This window comes from Stomoxys calcitrans, chromosome 4 (assembly GCF_963082655.1).
Source record: "Stomoxys calcitrans chromosome 4, idStoCalc2.1, whole genome shotgun sequence".
Lineage (NCBI taxonomy): Eukaryota > Metazoa > Arthropoda > Insecta > Diptera > Muscidae > Stomoxys > Stomoxys calcitrans.
In genome coordinates this window covers 180918959-180940762 of record NC_081555.1, presented here as the reverse complement: position 1 = coordinate 180940762, position 21804 = coordinate 180918959, and the positions used below count along the sequence as shown (strand labels likewise).

General features: G+C 37.0%; 1 protein-coding gene across 13 annotated transcripts in view; it reads left to right on the top strand.

Moving 5' to 3' along the window:
• The window catches only part of LOC106082989 (smoothelin-like protein 1), a 117914-nt gene extending 101327 nt beyond the window's left edge, over nucleotides 1–16587 (top strand). For 10 of the 13 annotated variants that reach the window (XM_013245768.2, XM_059366627.1, XM_059366625.1 and 7 more), the window contains 5 exons: nucleotides 4905–5003; nucleotides 5211–5307; nucleotides 10178–10343; nucleotides 11015–11166; nucleotides 15518–16587. In XM_013245768.2, coding sequence (XP_013101222.2) covers nucleotides 4905–5003; nucleotides 5211–5307; nucleotides 10178–10343; nucleotides 11015–11166; nucleotides 15518–15641 — 638 coding nt within the window. In that variant the 3' untranslated portion in view covers nucleotides 15642–16587. Of the gene's footprint in view, nucleotides 1–4904; nucleotides 5004–5210; nucleotides 5308–10177; nucleotides 10344–11014; nucleotides 11167–15517 lie in introns of those variants that run through there. The other 3 variants (XM_059366629.1, XM_059366628.1, XM_059366630.1) reach the window with 3 other exon arrangements.
• Nucleotides 16588–21804: the final 5217 nt, after the last annotated feature.

The following is a 21804-nucleotide window of genomic DNA, read 5'->3' as shown; positions in this document are numbered from 1 at the left end:
ATACGAAGAACGCCCATCATTATCTCGAATGCATCGTCAATCGTATGGGTTATCGATTATCGATCTTGTTATCGCTGGCACTGTCGTCCTTTTGAGAACGAACAAACAAGGAGGGAGAACAAGAGGCTTAGTTATAACGCCGTCCACCATAGGCGTTGTTCGATCAAACGTTTCTCCTACAAAATTGTGAGTTGATAAAAGCTAAGCAAAGCAAAAAACAGAACCCATTACCCGCCTAGTGTTTTGCCAGTGCCGAACGTTGCCACATATCTTTAAATGTCCCCCCAGCGCAAGTAACGCGACATCCATATTAATGATGCATGATGCAAATCAATTCAATCGATAAACGATAACAATCTTGTCGTTTGCTTGTTCCTTTTGTTTATCTCTCTACTGCCGTTCCAATTGTTTTACGATTTGTTTTTTTTTTAGTTTTCTGGTTAAAATGCCTTAAACTCCCTAACATTTAACTCAAATCCCTTAAAATTGTTGTAGGTGTGGGAAAGGACAAGAATGGAAGAGTTATTCCGCCAATATGAAAAATGGATGCACAGTGCTTTTGAATCTCTATTTAAAAATCGCTCAAAATTAATGTTGTTGTACAAAAAAAAAATGGATGCACAGTGGTACGGAATCTCTATGTAAAAAGCACATAAGAAGAAAGTTCAAAGACCTTTTCATTTCCAAAATTAACTTTATCTCATCTGAGTAAGAATCAAAAATATAATTTTGAAGCACTGTGCCTTTATAAACAAACGACGAAAAATCCACATTCATACATACATTTGGTAATGTAAATATTTTAATCATACCAATGTATGAATGAATGGTAAATTTTATTAAAAACACATACTTAACTAATGTCCTTGTTTAAATATAAGCTCGGATTTCTATACGCGATGTACGGTGTACATCCCAACAGATTTCTTAATTGAAAAATACAAGTTGGTAATCCCAAAATTGATTAAGTACGAGCTGATAAAGCTTCTTGCAATGGATAGAATTCCGTTTCAGAATTTGACCTCTAGCATTTGCAGCGAAACATCATATTGTAATTTCATAAAAACACCCTAATGTATAAATTAGTGCTGGCAAATATCAATGTCACCATCGATATTTTATTTTTATACCCACCACCGAAGGATGGGGGTATATTCATTTTGTCATTCCGTTTGCAACACATCGAAATATCCATTTCCGACCCTATAAAGTATATATATTCTTGATCAGCGTAAAAATCTAAGACGATCTAGGCATGTCCGTCCGTCTGTCCGTCTGTCTGTTGAAATCACGCTACAGTCTTTAAAAATTGAGATATTGAGCTGAAATTTTGCACAAATTCTTTTTTTGTCCATAAGCAGGTTAAGTTCGAAGATGGGCTATATCGGACTATATCTTCATATAGCCCCCATATAGACCGATCCGCCGATTTAGGGTCTTAGGCCCATAAAAGCCACATTTATTATCCGATTTTGCTGAAATTTGGAAAAGTGAGTTTTGTTAGGCCCTTCGACATCCTTCGTCAATTTGGCTCAGATCGGTCCAGATTTGGATATAAGTGCCATAAAGACCGACCCTCCGATTTAGGGTCTAAGGGCCATAAAAGCCAAATCTTTTATCCGATTCCACTGAAATTCGGGACAGTGAGTTGTGTTAGGCCCTTCGACATCCTTTGTCAATTTGGTCCAGATCGGTTCAGATTTGGATATAGCTGCCATATAGACCGATCCTCCGATTTATGGTGTTAGGCCCATAAAAGCCACATTTATTACCCGATTTTGCTGAAATTTGGGACAGTGAGTTTTGTTAGGCCCTTCGACATCCTTCGTCAATTTGGCTCAGATAGGTCCAGATTTGGATATAGCTGCCATATAGGCCGACCCTCCGATTTAGGGTCTAAGGGCCATAAAAGCCAAATCTTTTATCCGATTCCACTGAAATTCGGGACAGTGAGTTGTGTTAGGCCCTTCGACATCCTTTGTCAATTTGGCCCAGATCGGTTCAGATTTGGATATAGCTGCCATATAGACCGATCCTCCGATTTATGGTGTTAGGCCCATTAAAGCCACATTTATTACCCGATTTTGCTGAAATTTGGGACAGTGAGTTGCGTTAGGCCCCTCGACATCTTTCTTCAATTTGGCACAGATCGGTTCAGATTTGGATATAGCTGCTATATAGACCGATTTCTTGATTTAAGGTTTTGGGCCCATAAAATGCTCATTTATTGTCCGATGTCGCCGAAATTTGGGACAGTGAGTTAAGTTAAGCCCCTTGACATACATATGCAATATCGCACAGATCGGTCCAAATGTAGATATAGCTGCCATATAGACCGATATCTAGGTTTTAGGTTTTGGGGCCATAAAGACGCATTTATTGTCCGATGTCGCTGAAATTTGAGACAGTGAGTTTAGCTAGGCTCTTCGACGTCCTTCTTCAATTTTGCCCAGATCGATCCAGATTTGAATATAGCTGCCATGTAGACCGATCTCTCGATTTAAAGTCTTTGCCCCATTAAAAGCGCATTTATAATCCAATTTCACTGAAATTTTACATAGTAACTTATGTTAGGCTTTTCAACATCCGTGTCGTATATGGTTCAGATCGGTTAATTTTTAGATATAGCTACTGTACTTATTACTATTTGGTCCAAATCGGAACATGTTTTGATATAACTGATATGGGTCATAAGGTATGAAATTTTCACCGAATTTTGATGAAAGGTGGTTTACATATATACCCGAGGTGGTGGGTATCCAAAGTTCGGCCCGGCCGAACTTAACGCCTTTTTACTTGTTTTAGTTTAATATCGAACTATCCAGGACAACATTGCACTGAAATTTTATCCAGAACATCTGACAACCAATCGACAATTATCAGCAGGAACAACACCAAAAGCAGCACTAATAAAAAAAACTTGGATTCTCATTACTATTGGACGTACATATATATGGGAGCTATATCTAAATCTGGACCGATTTCGAGCAAACTTCTTAAATATTGTGGTGGTCATCGAGGAAAGCGCTGTACAAAATGTTGGCAAGATTGGTTAATAAATGCGCTTGCAGTGACCATAGCAGTGAAAATCGGGCGATATATATATATGGCAGCTATATCTTAATCTGGAGCGATTTCTAAGAAATTCACCAGTAAGGTCGAAAGTCATAAGAAAATCCTTCCTGCCAAATTTCGAGAGAATCGGTTGCAAAATGACCATTTGTTTGCATTATTACTGCAAATCGGATGAACATATATATGGCAGCTATATCTAAATCTGAACCGATTTCGAGCAAACTTCTCAGACAAAGTGTTAGTTGTCGAGGAAGACGCTGTACAAAGTTTTGGGAAGATTGGTCCATAAATGCGCTTGCAATAGCTCTGGGTGGGAAAATCGAGCCATAAATATATATGAGAGCTATATCTAAATGTGAACCGATTTCTATGAAAATCGCTAGTAATCTTGAGAGTCATAAGAAAATCCTTCCTGCCAAATTTCGAGAGAATCGTTTAACAAATGACCATTTTATTGCATTATTACTGCAAATCGGACGAACATATATAGGGGTGCTATATCGAAATCCGAGCCGATTTTTTCCAATTTCAATAGGCTTCGTCTTTAGGCCGAAAAACATGCCTGTACCAAATTTGAAGACGATCGGCTGAATATTGCGACCTGTAGTTTGCACTCAAATGTACATGGACAGATCGACAGACAGACAGACGGACACAGCTAAATCGAATCAGAAAGTGATACTGAGTTACCGATCGACTCAGTATCACTTTCTGGTTCGATTTAGCTGCGTCTTTAGGCCCAAAAACATGCCTGTACCAAATTTAAAGACGATGGGATGAATATTGCGACCTGTAGTTTGTACACAAATGTGCATGGACGGACGGACAGACAGACAGATGGACACAGCTAAATCGAATCAGAAAGTGATACTGAGTCGATCGGTATTCTTATCAATGGGATTATATCTTTTTTCGTTTTGGGTGTTACAAACAAATGCACTAAGTTATAATAACCTATTCCACAGTAGTGGTGTAGGGTATACAAATAATCACAAGCTAAAATACCACATACAATAACATAGGCGATAAACGATATTGGAAATATACTAAAATGAAATTAGCCATCTACATCAATAATATGGAAAAACACATCAAAACTCCTCCACGAAGCCGCCGCACTGCCAGTGCTTTTTTTTAATTGCGTTGATTTCCGACTAAACCTACAATTAGATCAATTCAAAGCTTTTTCATAACATTCCAGTGAGACAGTTATAAACCATGACGTCCCTCCTTCTGTAAATTCTTGTAAATAGACGACCGCTAGCAACTGCAAATCATCATGCCTCCATCAAGACAGCAGACTTTGAAATTTTTTAAAAATTTTATTTTCGAAAAAACAACGTTGCCGAGTTTTAAGCCTATTTTTTATCCAAAAACAGGGGCTTAGCTTTAGCATGGATATGAAGCCAGTTCTGTTGCTTCTATTTTTTTTATTGTTGTTAATTGGGAATATTTAAATTCCGTTTATTTTTGTGTGTTTTTTTTTAATTTTTGTTATTGTCCATCTGAAATTGACGTGTTTTGCATGTTATTACACTGCTTGCCAAAAGTAGTGGCTACGTTTACTCTAACACACCAAACAAACAAAAACAAAAATGTATATGTTGAAGGTCAATGAATATGATCGAAAAATTCTATTTATATCTACTGTACATACTTAGAACTTGTTAGAATGGATTTTGAATGAATGTCTAAGTGTTTTGAATAAGTTGCGAAAGCATATATTTGTTGCATGATATTCTATGTTGACTTCCAACTGGGCGGCCAGCACCGCTCAGTCTCTTCCCATTCATTACTGACATCATTCCATTCCATGTCTATCCCCACAGATACCACCAAACAACCAAAACAACAGTCTTCCACATCGACGACCGAAAAAACCGAAACCAAGGGTAAAGATGGAGCTGTTGTGACCACTACAACTAAAGGTAAGACATTCTCACATAACCTTCCGTTCCCCTCATCTGCTTCTTTTTAGGAATAGTTGTAGAACTTGACTGAATGAAAAATGCCTACATTTTGTGAAGAATGTTGCGTGTGTGAATTTTGTTGGGAATATAGGAAACGTGCAAATAATTCTAACATTATAACCATAAATAACTGTTCTCCTTTTTGTAACTCCTCTGTTGTTTCAGTTACAACTCGTACTGTTAGTGGAACTGGACCAAAAACCGTTTCACCATTTGCCAAATTCAAGCAATTGGATAGACAAAGTTCCCAGCAATCAACAAAGTAAGTAACAGATTTTAGTCCCTCGTCCCTCTTCTTCCTTAAATACATTTACATCAACTAAATAGATTAAATAAATGCAGTATGGACTCGTAGGTATGAACAAAAAAAATTATTCATTGAATCCTTATGTTCAATTATATGAAGGTTAGTTTCGCGGCTCATGCCATAGACAACTAACTAATTTGTGTCGGGTTTCTTCCCCGCTCAAACAAAATATTATTTAGTTTAGTGCATTCAACATATTCGAGAGTTTCCTATTTTAAAGGGTTTTCTAAACCAAGTCTACCTCGGAACTGCCATATTCAAAATAAGCAATACCAGTGTTCAGATGTTGCAACTAAATTGGCTAAATAGTGTTGTGGGATTACAGAACAGAAACCCCAGCCAGAAAAACAATTAACTATAGACTAAAATCACGCGGCACCCATGGGTGGCTGGAGGAAATTAACCAGAAAAACAATTAACTATAGACTAAAATCACTCGGTACCCATGGGTGGGTGGAGAAAATCTCGAAACTTTGTATTTTAACTTTGGGGAAGAAACTCACAAGACGGATTCGTTGCTTCAAGGTAGACCTGGCTGTGTTTTATTTTGTTCAATACAGTGCAAGTCGGATATTATGGATAGAATTTCAGTGCAAATTTGAAATGGATATTTATTGATATCCAGTTTCTCTGCGTTTTTAGTACTTTATAGTGCAAATCACTATTAAGAGATTTTCATTATTATGTGTTAAATAATGATAATCTCTTAATAGTGATTTGTACTAGAAAGTACTAAAAACGCACAGAAACTGATGAATTTTCTATTGATAGGTTGTTGGTGTTCTACCCACAGCGATCTTCAAGAAACTGATTTCTACGTAGAAGAAAATTATATGTGAAACACTCTATCAGAACTTATTTTCCATTTCGCGATTTGACTTCTTCTAGAGTGCGCAGTTCTTATCCGATTTGGCAGAAATTTTGTACGTTGTGTTTTGGTATGAATTCCAACAAATGTGCAAAGTATGGTCTAAATCAATCCATAACTTGATATAACTGCCTTATAAACCGGTCTCCCGATTAGACTTTCTGAGCCTCTGAAGGGCGCAATTATTACTCGAGTTGCATGAAATTTTGGATGTGTAATTTCTCTATGACTTCTAACAGACATGACAAGTACGATCCATTACGGTCAATAACTTCATATAGATCATATATATTTGAAAAAGTCATTCTAGGAACTTGACAATTGCGATTTATGATGGAGGGTATATAAGATAAGACCCGGCCGAACTTAACACTTGTTCTCTTTTAATCTTTCTATAGCAAGCTGTGGACCTCTACTTCTAATATAGACTGACTTCCATAATGTATCAATGCAAAGTGCCTAAATTTGTTAACCGGCCATTTTTCTTCGTCATTTATTATCCATTAAGTCTGTTCGCGTACTTTTCCAGTACAATTTTGCAAAAAAGTAAAAACCATTTTACTCTCTTTAAAAAATTTGCAAGCAAAAGTACGCGAACGACTTCCAGTGAAAATTTGCAGAACAACAGCTGATTTTTGTTTTGGTTTGTTTTTTTATTGGCTTGCTTAGGAAAACAATTTTTTTAAAATAAAAAATGCTGGCAATACTTGTGAGGTATTTTCCTTAGATAAACGTCAATTTATTGACCCGGGAGTGATAAGGCTAGAAGGGGAGCCATTCGTAGTATCTGTGATCTCAGTGCCGCAGGACAACCATCAAAATTTATCGTGCACGAAGCTACAAATGTCATCCATGGCGCCAAGTCGCTGGCCCCAGGCGGAATCTCTACACTAATGCTGAAGAATCTGAATCTGGCGAGTACCTTACAACTGTCCTCAGCCTGTCTGAACACTATTATAGTACCCAATGTTTGGAATATGGGCAGCGTGATCCCGCTACTGAAACCTGGGAAGGACACGACCGATCTCCCTTCTCTCATCAGTAGCCAAAACTCATGAGAGACTACTCCTCCCGATCCTCCCGTTGGACAATTTCCATTCGCCAAGCATCAGCTTGCGTTTCTAAAGCTGCATAGAACTACAACTGCTTTACATGCCATCAACGCACACAAAAGTAGAAACAGCGTTCTTAAGTCCCTTGTCGGTAGTACTTGGTGTGCTGACAAAGAAACCATGGACTAACGCTATAGAGGCTCAAGAAATCAAGATCCCCGATCGGTTTATATGGCAGCCATATCAGGTTATTGTCCGATTTGAACTATTCTTAACACATTTGTTGGAAGTCATGACGAAACAGGTCGTGCAAAATTTCAGTCAAATCGAATACTCTAAATAACTTTAGAGCAAAGGTTAGCATGCCCGCCCATGACGGTGAACGCCGGGGATCGAATACTGGCGAGACCATCAAAAAAAATTTTCAGCGGCGGTTTTCCTCTCCTAATGCTGGCAACATTTGTGAGGTACTATGCCATGTAAAAACTTCTTTCCAAAGAGGTGTCGCAACTGCGGCACGTCGTTCGGAATCGACTATAAATAGGAGTTCCCGTCTCATTGAGCTTAAACTTGAATCGGCCTGCACTCACTGATATGTGGGAAGTTTGTCCCAGTTCCTTAGTGCAATGTTCATGGGCAAAATTTGCAATAAGTTTAGATATATGAAATTTCATCAAAATCGGGCAAGGAAATCAAGAATTAGGCATCAATAGTTTAGGTTGTAGCAACTACAGTAGTGTGTGATATTTTTATAAAAACAATGATAATCTATACTTTAAATTCAAATCAACGAGCCCATGCTGCATTGAATAATCAACTTTAACTTTCTGTAGATACATTATTTAGTTTCCTTAGGTGATTGGTAATGTGCATAGTTAAAAAATCTTAAAAAAGTATCATACATACATTAATAACCTTGGATGCCGTACATACTGTCAAATGACAAATCCTGCAGTATACTTGTCATTGAAATAGAAAACAAGTAAGAAGGCGTTAAGTTCGGCCGGGCCGAACTTTGGATACCCACCACCTCGGGTATATATGTGAACCACATTTCGTCAAAATCCAGTGAAAAATGCATACCTTATGCCACATAGCAACTCTATAGATATCATCAGATTTAGACCAAATGCTTATAAGTACAAGTCATTGTTCAACCGAGAGATCGGTCTATATGGCAGCTATATCCAAATCTGGACCGATCTGAGCCAAAATGAAGACAAATATCGAAGGGCCCAACACAAGTCATTGTCCCAAATTTCGGCGGCATCGGACAATAAATGCGCTTTTTATGGGCCCAAAACCTTAAATCGAGAGATCGGTCTATATGGCAGCTATATCCAAATCTAGACCGATCTGGGCCAAATTGACGAAGGATGTCGAAGGACTCAACGCAACTCACTCTCCGAAATTTTAGCAAAATCGGATAATAAATGTGGCTTTTATGGGCCTAAGACCATAAATCGGAGGATCGGTGTATATGGCAGCTATATCCAAATTTGGACCGATCTGAGCCAAATTGACGAAGGATATCGAAGGGCTCAACGCAACTCACTGTCCCAAATTTCAGCAAAATCGGATAGTAAATGTGGCTTTTATGGGCCTAAGACCATAAATCGGAGGATCGGTCTATATGGCAGCTATATCCAAATTTGGACCGATCTAGGCCAAATTGACGAAGGATGTCGAAGGGCTCAACGCAACTCACTGTCCCAAATTTCAGCAAAATCGGATAGTAAATGTGGCTTTTATGGGCCTAAGACCATAAATTGGAGGATCGGTCTATATGGCAGCTATATCAAAATCTGGACCGATCTGGGCCAAATTGACGAAGAATGTTGAAGGGCCTAACACAACTCACTGTGTCAATTTTCATCCAAATCGGATATAAAATGTGGCTTTTATGGGCCTAAGACCCTAAATATGAGGATCGGTCTATATGGCAGCTATATCCAAATCTGGACCGATCTGAGCCAAATTGACGAAGGATGTCGAGGGGCCTAACACAACTCACTGTCCCAAATTTCAGCAAAATCGGATAATAAATGTGGCTTTTATGGGCCTAAGACCCCAAATCGGCGGATCGGTATATATGGGGGCTATATCAAGATATAGTCCGATATAGCCCATCTTCGAACTTAACCTGCTTATGGACAAAAAAAGAATCTGTGCAAAATTTCAGCTCAATATCTTTATTTTTAAAGGCTGTAGCGTGATTTCAACAGACAGACGGACAGACGGACGGACATGTCTAGATCGTCTTAGATTTTCACGCTGATCAAGAATATATATACTTTATAGGGTCGGAAATGGATATTTCGATGTGTTGCAAACGGAATGACAAAATGAATATACCCCCATCCTTCGGTGGTGGGTATAAAAACGTATTTTATTTTAATCCCCCATTGAACTGAAATGAGCATACTTTAGAGTTACAAAAAGTGTATATAAACACACAAAACTTTGTAATTACAAATTTTAATGGCATTTTCATTAGCACCCTTTGAATTTGACAATTCCTATTTATCTGAGAAGTTGCACAACATAACCATATTAACAAATCTTTTTCATAACTCAGGCCTATTTGTGATTTTCCACAAAACTTTAAAGCAGTAGATATGACTGATACTATAGTCCAAAACCTTACTTTCTATGGCATTTTTCTGTTTCTTCCCCTCCACCATTGCTATGGAGACAGAATCAAAGGGATTTATGTTTAGATAATCTACACGATTGAAAACTTTTATATGCAAAATAGAAACACATTAGTAGAGCTCTTCTTTGTTTAACACAATCACTAAATGAAAACGAAAATCAAGTAAAAGACAATACAGAAAGCTATTTTTAGATATGTGTGAGTGTGTTTTATAAAATAAATATATATAAAAAATCGTTTGTTGTTCAGATCTCCAACAACACCCACAACACCTGGTGGCGGCTCTTCAGCCTCACCGTCCGCCAGCGGTAATGCGCCTATGTTTAAATTTACCGATCCTGCTTTAAATGCTCGCGCCGCCACTGTCAAGGAACAGCTTCTACAGTGGTGTCAGTCTAAAACAAAGGAATACGAGGTATACATTTCAACTCCCACACCATATGAGTGAGAAACAAAAACCAGTACTCTCTCTTACTCTCTCTCTCTCTCTCTCACACACACACACCAGAACGTTTGTTTGTTTTTTTTTTCTCTTTACCACATAATTTTTTTATAAAACACCAAAACAAAAAATATGTCCTAATACCGTTACGTTGTTCTTGTGACTGTTTTAGTTGAATGTTGTTCGCAATAACCGTTCTATTTTCTCTTAATCCAATGAAATGCTGCTACGCAGTGCTCCTAATCATAAAACATTTGCGCTGAACAACATAACGCAAAAGCAAATACTTATCAACTGCATACTTCTACTCAAGTAACCCTTTCTGCTGCCAGCTAACATAGAAAATTAATACAAAAATGCTACAGCAATTGGTCTGACCATACAAACAAACAGCAAAACAGTTAACCTGCAATGCACACAGGCGAAAGGTCATTTACGGCGGATTAAGCAAAACAGGCTAATGCTTCCTATTTTTTTGTTTTTTTTTTTTTTTCTTTTGAACAGCAAGTTAGTTCTAAAAGTTATTGGCTACACATGTTTGCATGTTTGACATTTAAAAAACTGTTAAATTGATATTCCCATAGTAAAACCAATAATGCTAATTAATTTTCTCTACCTCTATTTGTACTCTCCTAATCCTACAGAACGTCCAAATAACCAACTTTAGTTCGTCTTGGGTCGATGGCTTAGCGTTTTGTGCCCTCATACATCATTTCTTGCCAGATGCCTTCGATTATAGTCAACTAACTCCAAAAAATAGAAGACACAATTTCGAATTAGCTTTCACCGTGGCTGAGTAAGTATACCCATAGCATAAGTATTTCTACGGTTATAAGCAACAATAAGATTAAATTGTACTTTTTAAGAGTTTGAACATCGAACTTTCACTTTTTTTTAAAGGTCGGTACTATGTTCGCGATTCACAGTGGAAATCCAAGATATATTAATTTACAGGTAGTGGCAGTTGCCCAACATCAAAATATTGAGTGCACTATTTGTCAAAATTAGCGAATAGTGCAACTCTGATTTTGTACATGTAACAAGTTCGCGCCATTTCTTGTTGTTTGCGTGTGTATGGTTCTTAACTAACCAATACTCGTTGACAGATAGTGCACTTCATACTCAGCTGTTTACGGTACACTACCTGGTAACTATGTCATGGTGGAAATCCATGTTTTTTACGATTTCTTTTTTGAAGCACTATCAAATCTCAATGGAACCAATAATACTTCTAACATTTTTCATAAGTAAAGAAATCAGCAAGTTTTTTCCTTCAAAATCTATTATCTAAAAAAGTAATCGTAAAAAATTATTTCGCAAATCGAACATAGTACCAACCTTAAAGAAAAGCATTTCAATGACATTTTCTCTAAAGACAAAATTTCAATGAAATTTTCTCTAAAGACAAAATTTCAATGAAATTTTCTCTAAAGACAAAATTTCAATGAAATTTTCTCTAAAGACAAAATTTCAATGAAATTTTCTCTAAAGACAAAATTTCAATGAAATTTTCTCTAAAGACAAAATTTCAATGAAATTTTCTCTAAAGACAAAATTTCAATGAAATTTTCTCTAAAGACAAAATTTCAATGAAATTTTCTCTAAAGACTAAATTTCCATGAAATTTTCTCTAAAGACAAAATTTTAATGAAATTTTCTCTAAAGACAAAATTTCAATGAAATTTTCTCTAAAGACAAAATTTCAATGAAATTTTCTCTAAAGACAAAATTTCAATGAAATTTTCTCTAAAGACAAAATTTCAATGAAATTTTCTCTAAAGACAAAATTTCAATGAAATTTTCTCTAAAGACAAAATTTCAATGAAATTTTCTCTAAAGACAAAATTTCAATGAAATTTTCTCTAAAGACAAAATTTCAATGAAATTTTCTCTAAAGACAAAATTTCAATGAAATTTTCTCTAAAGACAAAATTTCAATGAAATTTTCTCTAAAGACAAAATTTCAACGAAATTTTCTCTAAAGACAAAATTTCAACGAAATTTTCTCTAAAGACAAAATTTCAATGAAACACAGCAAGAAAAATATCGATACGATTAACGGGGAATTAGTAACAAGCCCTTAGTGTAGAGCTGGCAAAATATCGATGGCACTATCGATATTTAATTTTTGGCTGAATATCGATTGATATTTTTCTGATGGATACTATCGCAAATGTAAAATTTTTTGCAAAACTAAACAAAAATAAGTAATCCGACACTAGGTTATGGGAAATTAACGATAATATCGATACTATCGATATTTATTATTAAAACTATTGAAAATAACGAATGTTGCGATTATCGATAGTTTGCCAGCTCTACCTTAGTGGTGTATTTCTGTCTTACCGTCTGTTAAGAGCACACTATCTTCCGAACGAATGAAATCATTAGTTTCAAAATTGTAATATGTAATGTTGATGTAAAACGTAAATAATAATATGAACACAATTCTTATACGAATTGCCTGAAATTGGTACATTGGCTTTTGTCATGACATTTCTAGAATCATCGGTCCGAATCATTGCATAACCTGATAGAGCTCCCAATAAACCAATTTAACTTCTTCAACACTTATCTGTAGTGCTAGAATACAAGTATTAAAATAATCCCCCGTATTCCGGTTGGCGATGACGTTGTCGAATGTCAAGATTTTCATAAAGAAATCAGCTGTTTTTGTTGTCACTCGAATGAAAGCTTTTGCTCAAATTTTTAGGTTATGTCATACGAAAATAAAACACAGTTGTAATAGCAAAAATTGTGAATCGTATGTAAATTGACAATTTTGACCAACATTTTCAATTACATGTGAATACAAAAAGTGGCATGTCATAAAACATCTCCATGCTGTGTAATAGCGCCTTTAGCTGCACACTAAACTATATCGTGCCTGTTTGTCGAAAGAGTATCGAGTATCGATAGTAGCCTCCTATTATATCAATTTTTTATTTACCACAATAGTTTTCTATTGGGTTGCCCAAAAAGCAATTGCGGATTTTTCATGTAGTCGGCGTTGACAAATTTTTTCACAGCTTGTGACTCTGTAATTGCATCTTTCTTCTGTCAGTTATCAGCTGTTACTTTTAGCTTTCTTTAGAAAAAAGTGTAAAAGAAGTATATTTGATTAAAGTTCATTCTAAGTTTTATTAAAAATGAATTTACTTTCTTTTAAAAAATCCGCAATTACTTTTTGGGCAACCCAATATTATCAAACTATCGAAGGCTAATAAGTTATACAAAGTTACCACGAAATGTGAAACTGGGAATGGGAATAAGGGCGAATAATGGATTTTAATGGAGGCCACCGAAGCACAGAGGTTTGCATGTCCGCCTATGACGCTGAACGCATAGTTTCGAATCCTGGCGAGACCATCAGAAAAAAATTTTCAGCGGTTGTTTTCCTCTCCTAATGCTGGCAACATTTGTGACTTACTATGCCATGTATAACTTCTTTTCAAAGAGGTGTCGACCTGCGGCACGCCGTTCAGACTCGGCTATAAAAAGGAGGCCCCTTATCATTGAGCTTAAACTTGAATTGGACTGCACTCATTGATATGTGAGAAGTTTGCCGCTATTCCTTAGTGGAATGTTCATGTGCAAAATTTGCATTTGCAATGGATTTTAATACCTGTTCTGTTCTGTTCAACTATCCACTTGTAGCGTTTATCTTAAAAATTATATATCAATAAATTCTTTCTATTACTGATTCGATTCGGAAGCGGATTAATGAACGCGAAAGTTGTATCTTGGTGTGCTTAGATCTGAGTAAGGCTTTTGATCGTGTAGATCTTTTTATTCTTGTTGAGAAACTAAGAGATAAATTTAATATTTCCAAGTCCGCGTGCAAGTTGATCTTTACGTTGTTACTTGGACATTCCCAGTATGTTGACATAAATGGGACGAGATCGGCCGTTTATAATGTCACTTCTGGGGCCAGTTTTGGGCCCCATATTATTTCTAGCATACATTAATGATATGATATCACAGTTTGAGAATGAGTTTTGCAAACCTTCTGTGTTTGCAGATGACATATATTTATTATTTGACTTAAATCCTGCGGAGTCTTGTATTAATGATCACTTTAGTAGCATTGTCAATTTAACGAATCAAAATGGACTGCTTATTAATCCTGCTAAAACCAAGGCTTTGTTTTTCCATTCTCGTCAACGAACTGTATCATTCCCACACTTTTTGTTGATACCCATAGAGGTTTATTGTGGAACTTGGTCTTATAACTTACAAAAGGTAGAAAGAGTGGTTAGAAGCATTGTTCGAGATTGTTGCGGATTGACCGTGCGTGATCATGATCGTGTAAACGAACTTGCTCCGAAGCTTTTAGGATGTCCATTTCATGATTATCTTAACCTGCGTTCTTTGCTACATTTTTATAAAATCATGAAATGCGAACAAGCTGAGATTTTGGTTGGCTAATTTTCCTTTATAAACTCTACACGCAATGTTCAGATAGATGTCCCATTGATGCGTTCTACGATTTATGAACACTCATTTTTGGTGAGAATCTATCGTTTTTGGGAACACGTTGCCAAATGACCTTAAGCTATTTTCTTGTTCCTATAATAGTTACAGGAATAAAATTTTAGATATACTTGTATAGTTTGCAATCAATTTCTTATATATTTTTTGTAAGGCAGTAGGACCTATATTTATGTTATTTCTTATTTTTGTTTGCCTACATGTAGCTGGGGAGCCCTATAGTTTATACCTTTAATCAGTTTTTAAGTTAGTTTAATAGTTTTAAGTTTTTCACATCCTGTTGTACATAGTTTTTTACTCCAATACATAAATAATTGGCCTATATGGGCTTTCTTTGTATTGATTTTGAATAAATAAATAAATAAAAATAAAATGAAATTTCAAACATGCGATCTATAGTGTGATCATAAGATTTGGTACAGACGAACCAACTTTACAACTTTAATTGGATATAATTTCACATGTTTTCCTGAAAAAGACATTTTATATAGCAGACTTAATTGGAACTTAATAGAGAATATTAAATAATTTTATTTTAATGTGCATGTTATAATGCCCATTTAATAAAGTATATTAAGTATGAGATTATTTGTATAAACATAAAAGACATATTTTCACCCATTCGTTTTTTCTATATTTCTTTTATTTTTCTGCAGTGAGAAAGCCGGAATAGCCCCCTTATTAGATGTTGAAGATATGGTTGTGATGAAACGACCCGATTGGAAATGTGTTTTTGTCTACGTACAAAGCATCTATCGCCGTTTTCGAAATTGCCAATAATCACCATACTCTACCCTAAAAACAAAAACAAATCCCTCAACGAGATGTTTATTTCCCCTCCCCACCCCCACGCCACTAATCAACGATTTTCGTTTACTTTTCTGTATTATTTCATTGTCAATAATGTATTTATACAGAACCAGACCAGACGTTAGTTAACCCAGTTATTGTCGAGCACCATAATCTCCTTTTACCCACTCGTCTGGGTACTGCTGTAATCAGGTCATCAATCGAGTTCTGTTTTTTTTTATTATTATTATTATTTTATTTGTTAAAATTATTATACCGGGCCATTGAATTTTAAGCGGCCTCAATAATTTGTTGTTATTTGTATTATTTAACGAGAAGTACTAAGCATCGAGATGTGCAACAACGGGCATAGTTTCTAAAGAAGAATTTCGTCTTCAACAAATACCAGTTTTTAAATGTTACTTTGTTGTTATATCATATGACATCGCCAATGACCCGCCAACTACCCACAACTCTCAATGGGCGAGGTTTGGTGATGAAATTTTGTGAATGTCTCTACTATTCATACATATACACTTGATTTTTTTTTTTTGTTTTGTCTCTTCTTAATTTAGATACTCATACAATTGTAATTAAATATTAATAATGCTATCTATATATCTGTATGTATTTCTATTTCTTTTCTACTAACATGTTGAAAATATATCTATGTAATCGACAGATACACTCTCAAGAAAAACAAAAACAAAAACAAAATACCTTTTTGATTATTTTTACTGCTTTGGTTATAGACGCGTTAAGGATGACAAACAATCCGTGAGCATTCGAAACGTAAGGATATTTTAAATATCAATATCAGGTCAGCCCAAAATACAGCTCAATCTCTACATACATATATATTTTAAACGATGTATTGAACTAATTTTCGGTATAAGCAATGAAAATTAATAAAAAAATATTAACATTCAAAGAGAAATGGAAGTTTGTTTTTACCTTCGCTTCAAGTTCAACCGCAACATATCTGCAACACAAGGCAATCTCATACCTGCAAGTGGAGGTAGCGATCCTTAGGCAGTTTCTATGAATGAGACGGACACTTGCCGAACGAGAATCACATTGGTAGATCCCATTGGATTCAAGCTTTGCAACGACTTTTATATGATGACCTACAAACTGTTGTGCTGTAGAACGTAGAAAATTTCCTAAGTGAAGACTTTATTTTCTTAAATAAGTAAAAGCGTGATAAGTTCTGCCGGGCCAAATCTTATATACCCTCCACCATAGATAGCATTTGACGAGTTTTTTTTTCCGATATCTCTTTTTAGGCAAACAAAGGATAAAATAAGAGAATTGCTATAATATTGGAGCTATGATCCAATTCGGACCATAATAGAATTGAATGTTGGAGACCATAGTAGAAGTCATTGTGTAAAATTTCAGACAATACGAGTAAGAATTGCGCCCTTTAGGGGCTCAAGAAGTAAAATAGAGAGATCGGTTTATATGGGAGCTGTATCAAGCTTTAAACCGATTCGAACCGTATTTGACAAGTATGTTGAAGGGAGAAGGGAGAGGAATGGGAGAAGCCGTTGTGCAAAATTTTCATCCAAATAGGGTAATAATTTCGCCCTCTGGAGGCTCAAGAAGTCAGGATTCCAGATTGGTTTATATGGCAGCTATCTCAGGATATGGATCGAATTGAATCATATTTGGCACAGTTGTTTGAAGTCATAACAAAACACGTCATCGGATAAGAATTGCGCCCTCTAGTGGTTCAAGAAGTCAAGATTCTAGATCGGATTATGTGGCACCTACATCAGGTTATGATCCAACTTAAACCTAATTTGGCACAGTTGTTGGAAGTCATGACGAAACACATCGTGCAGATCGAATAGGAAAGGCTCAAAAAGTCAAGACCCCAGATCGGTTTATATGAAAGCTATATCTGGTTATGAACCAATTTCAATCATACTGAGCACAGTTGTTGGAAATCATAACAAAACACCTCATGCAAAATTTCAGCCAAATCGGATAAGAATTGCGCCCTCTAGTGGCTCAAGAAGTCAAGATCCAAGATCGCTTTATATGGCAGCTATATCAAAACATGGACCGATATAGCCCATTTAGCAAGTTATAGATATTGGAACCAATTTTGGACTTGCACCTTAGGAGCAAATGAGGAACGTTCACTTCTCTAGATGTCAGCATGCATACATTAACAGGAGATCTTTTTACTCGGCTCTACACAGAGTGATGAGCCGTCTTGAGAGAGAGCCTCTAACAAAGCGTTAATGGATGATAGAAAATCGGAAATGGTCGTGTTTACACGGAGAAGAAGGAATTCACATGGAAGGAAAGGAATTAACCTCGCTGCCGGGTGTAATCTTGGATTTGCCTAAAAATGTCTTAGTGTGATTTTTTCATAGTAGACTGAACTGAAAATTGAAAAGGGATTACCGGGTAATGTCAAATTCTCAGTAAGTTAATAAGGATGCTTGAGGTTCATAATTGGGACTACAAACACTCTGCAGGCATGGGAAAAACTAATAGAAGCGTACGTACTATGTGTGGTCTCGTTCGATTGACGCATTGTTGTCATTCCACAAAGCCACTTCACTTAGTTGATCCCGACGCGGGATAGCTTTGAGCACCACACAGGATGGAACATTGAGGTCCGATCCATTTGGTGTTCATTGGTGTCAAGGGAAGCTTAGCTGCGAGCTACCGAGTAGCTGCAACGGCAGTCGCGGAAACATGAGCGGTATCGAGCGGAGAGTTTAAGTGCGAGGCCGGACGGCACCGGCTTTTTCACAAATACTGAGCACCTATGATGATCGATATGACAAGGTCGGTTATTGGCGCCTTTAAATAACCAATGGCCACTCTGTTTCCGCGGCGATCGGTCCCATGGACTGGAACGAGCTTGCTCACTTACAGGAGTTTGACAAGGACCGCCATTACAATTTAGCATAGATTTCGAAGACCGCATAGCACAACTTTGTTTGCCATCACCGCACACATTTGCGTGGCTTAAATCAGACCAGGCCATATGATAGGACGATCCTCATGGAATTGGACCTATAAGGCTGTGTAGTCGCCAGTTATTTGTGGAATTTAGGGATAAGAAATCAAAATACAGTAGATGTTTCACATCCGTCTATCCACCATTCCTCCATCTCTATCAGGAGACAAAGATCCTACCCGTGCGAACACATTACTACATGCATTCTAACCAATACCATCTTGGGTGTTATCGCAGTGACCATCCAAATCATTATCTTGTGGAAATGTATCCACCGACCAGAAGCCTTAAGATCTACCTTAAGCCTTAAGGCATATCAAGCGGGTCTAAACAACATTCATGCAGATACGGTAGCAGATGCGGGGAATAACAACCGGCTCTCATTGCATCTGAAAAAATTTACCACCCCCGGCAAACCAGAGTAGTTCTAGCTCAATTACGATCCGGCAGATGCGACCGCCTCAATTCCTATAGAGCAAGGATTGATGCCAACGTGCAGGATGCATATCCTGATTGTGACTAGCAGATCCACTTGACTCAGACCAGATCCCTCTGGACGCACCCTATTTTAGTCGCAGAGTTCTTGGATCGGATACTCAACATAATCAAGCAGACGAAAGACAGAACACAACACACTGTGTTGCAGCTACTCCGTATGGAGCATTCCACCATCCGTAACCTTTGAACGCGCCCGGAACTCGCAGCTAAGCTTTTCGTGACAGCAAATAAACACCACACAGGTCGGACCTCAATGTTCCAAAGTGTGTGGTGCTAACAGCTATCCCGTGTCGGGATCCAAATATTTGTATGTGGAGGCAGCGACGTTACTCAAGATCATTACAGGCGAACAAACACGTTCCGGTCCGTCGTTGTTATTTTAACCATATTCCACTATCTGCGACCCACGAGCGTGCCTGGTGGATCTCCTTGGTTGAGATGATGGCGGCTGAGCACCAAATAGACCGATTTTATACAACTGTTACATGTATGTATATGTCCCACAGTCACAATATATATATACTGTCAAAAGTTAATCAAACTGCTATTTTGGTTGTTCTAGAAAACATTTAAATCGATCCAGGAGCCGAAGATTCTGGATCCTTACCGGTACTAATAATGGTATGGTACCTTAAAAAGGGATCAATCTTTTCAGCTAATGTTTATCGAAGCTTTCATTGACCGAAAATATCATCGACAAATATATTAACTTACGAAATTAATAAATTCCAGATGGACTCATTTTACGATCACACAAAAAAAAAGAGCACTACACTATTTGAAATCAAAACAAACCAATTACAATATACGTTAAAAACATGACAATAGGAGTTGCCAACCTATGTGTCATGTTAATGTGCCAAAAACCAAGTGCAGAGTAGCCTAGAACTAATTTAAGTTTATACTCACTGCATCTGTCAAAAACAAATTATATAGTTAACCCCCGTTTACGCTGCTCATTAAATGCTTCCTAATATCGTAAAAGTGGCACAGAATAGATTCATGCAAGTTGGCATGTCGAATGCAGCATTTTAACCAATTACTCTTTTTGTTCCTTCGTAAATAGGCATTTAATTTGCAAATTAATACGAAATTCCTCTAAATTCTTTTGAAAAAGACTGTAATATATGCAAATAAAAATTTTCGTTTACTTTTGCAAAATGTGAAGATCATAACGCAGGCAATAACAGCAGTTTCACACATGTTTGAAACTACATTGTGGGGTTGATTACAAAATAAGACCAAGCAGTATAATTTGTTTATTTTGATTTTGCAGTAAATCTAAATGTCAAAGGCTTGACAACAGCTGAGTACAATTTTTTCTCGCGAAGCGCACCATCTGCCAGCGAGTTTTGATTGTGAGTGTTTATTATATTTAATAACCATGACACACACAAAGATAGCGAAAAATGCCGCGAACTAGCTATATACACAAAATCAAAAGTTGCAGATGTGCAATCTATATTTTGACAGATGTGCAATCTATATTTTGTTGTTGGGCTACTGCCACTACCTGTAAATTAATATATCTTGCCTGGTACCACCCAAAACATATTAACCCGGGTGGAGTAATGCAGACAGCTGAGCTCAATTTTGTTTCGCCAAGGGAGCTATCTGTCAACGAGATTTGGTTGTGTGTGCATATAGTTAAGAACCATAACCCACACAACCAACAAAATGTAGCGCGAACAAGTAACAAACTCGAAAGCATAGTTGCCCTAAATAATTATTTTGACAGATAGTACAATCAATTTTTGTTGTTGGACAACTGCTCCTGCCTACTAAATTTAACTTGATACCACCTGTTGCGTTGAAAAATACAAATCTGCAAACAAATCCCATCAAAGCAGTACGCAATCATTACAGAATTTTCATTTTTGACGACTGAAATTGAAGGACATTCTATGTTGCCATATGTGTTTTTAGGCGTCAAAGTTACAAAATGTTTATTTTTTACTCGTTAGTTTCGGGGGTTTTTTTTTGCAGAGATGCATTTTTTAACGCAACGCTCAAAAACAAAGCTCGGCGCGGGATAGCTATGAGCACCACACAGGCTGGAACATTGAGGTCCAATCTGTATGGTGTTGATTGCTGTCACGAGAAGCTTAGCTGCGAGCTACCGGTCGCGTCTACAGGGTGCAGATTGTGGAATGCTTGATACAGAGTAGCTCCAACGGCAGACGCTGAAAATCCATGGTATCGAGTGGAGAGTCTAAGTGATAGGTCGGGAGGAAGCGGCTCTTGCACAATAGGCGGGTTATTAGCACATTTAAGTAGCTAATGGCTATCCTGTTTCCGCGGCGATCGGTCCTTTGAACCGGAACGAGCTTGCGCACCTACAGGAGCTTGACAAGATCGCCATCTCCACATGAAAATGTGGCTACAACAAGAACAACAAAGCTAAAAGTGCTCATTCTATTTTGGCACTAAGGGTTGGTATTCTCTTCTGCTTTCACAATTGTCGCTGAATAAACGCTGTCAAAAACATTCTTGTTGGCATATACAAATCACTTAAATCGTAGTGTAAACGGGTTTTGAAAATTGTCGCAAATCAAGTGGATTTGGGCTCTAGTGTAAACGTGGTTTTAGGAACGGTTTTTATCGACCATCAAACGTTAACCGAATGCATTGTGATCTTCTGTGATATAAAATTGAATATGACAGCCGCTAACG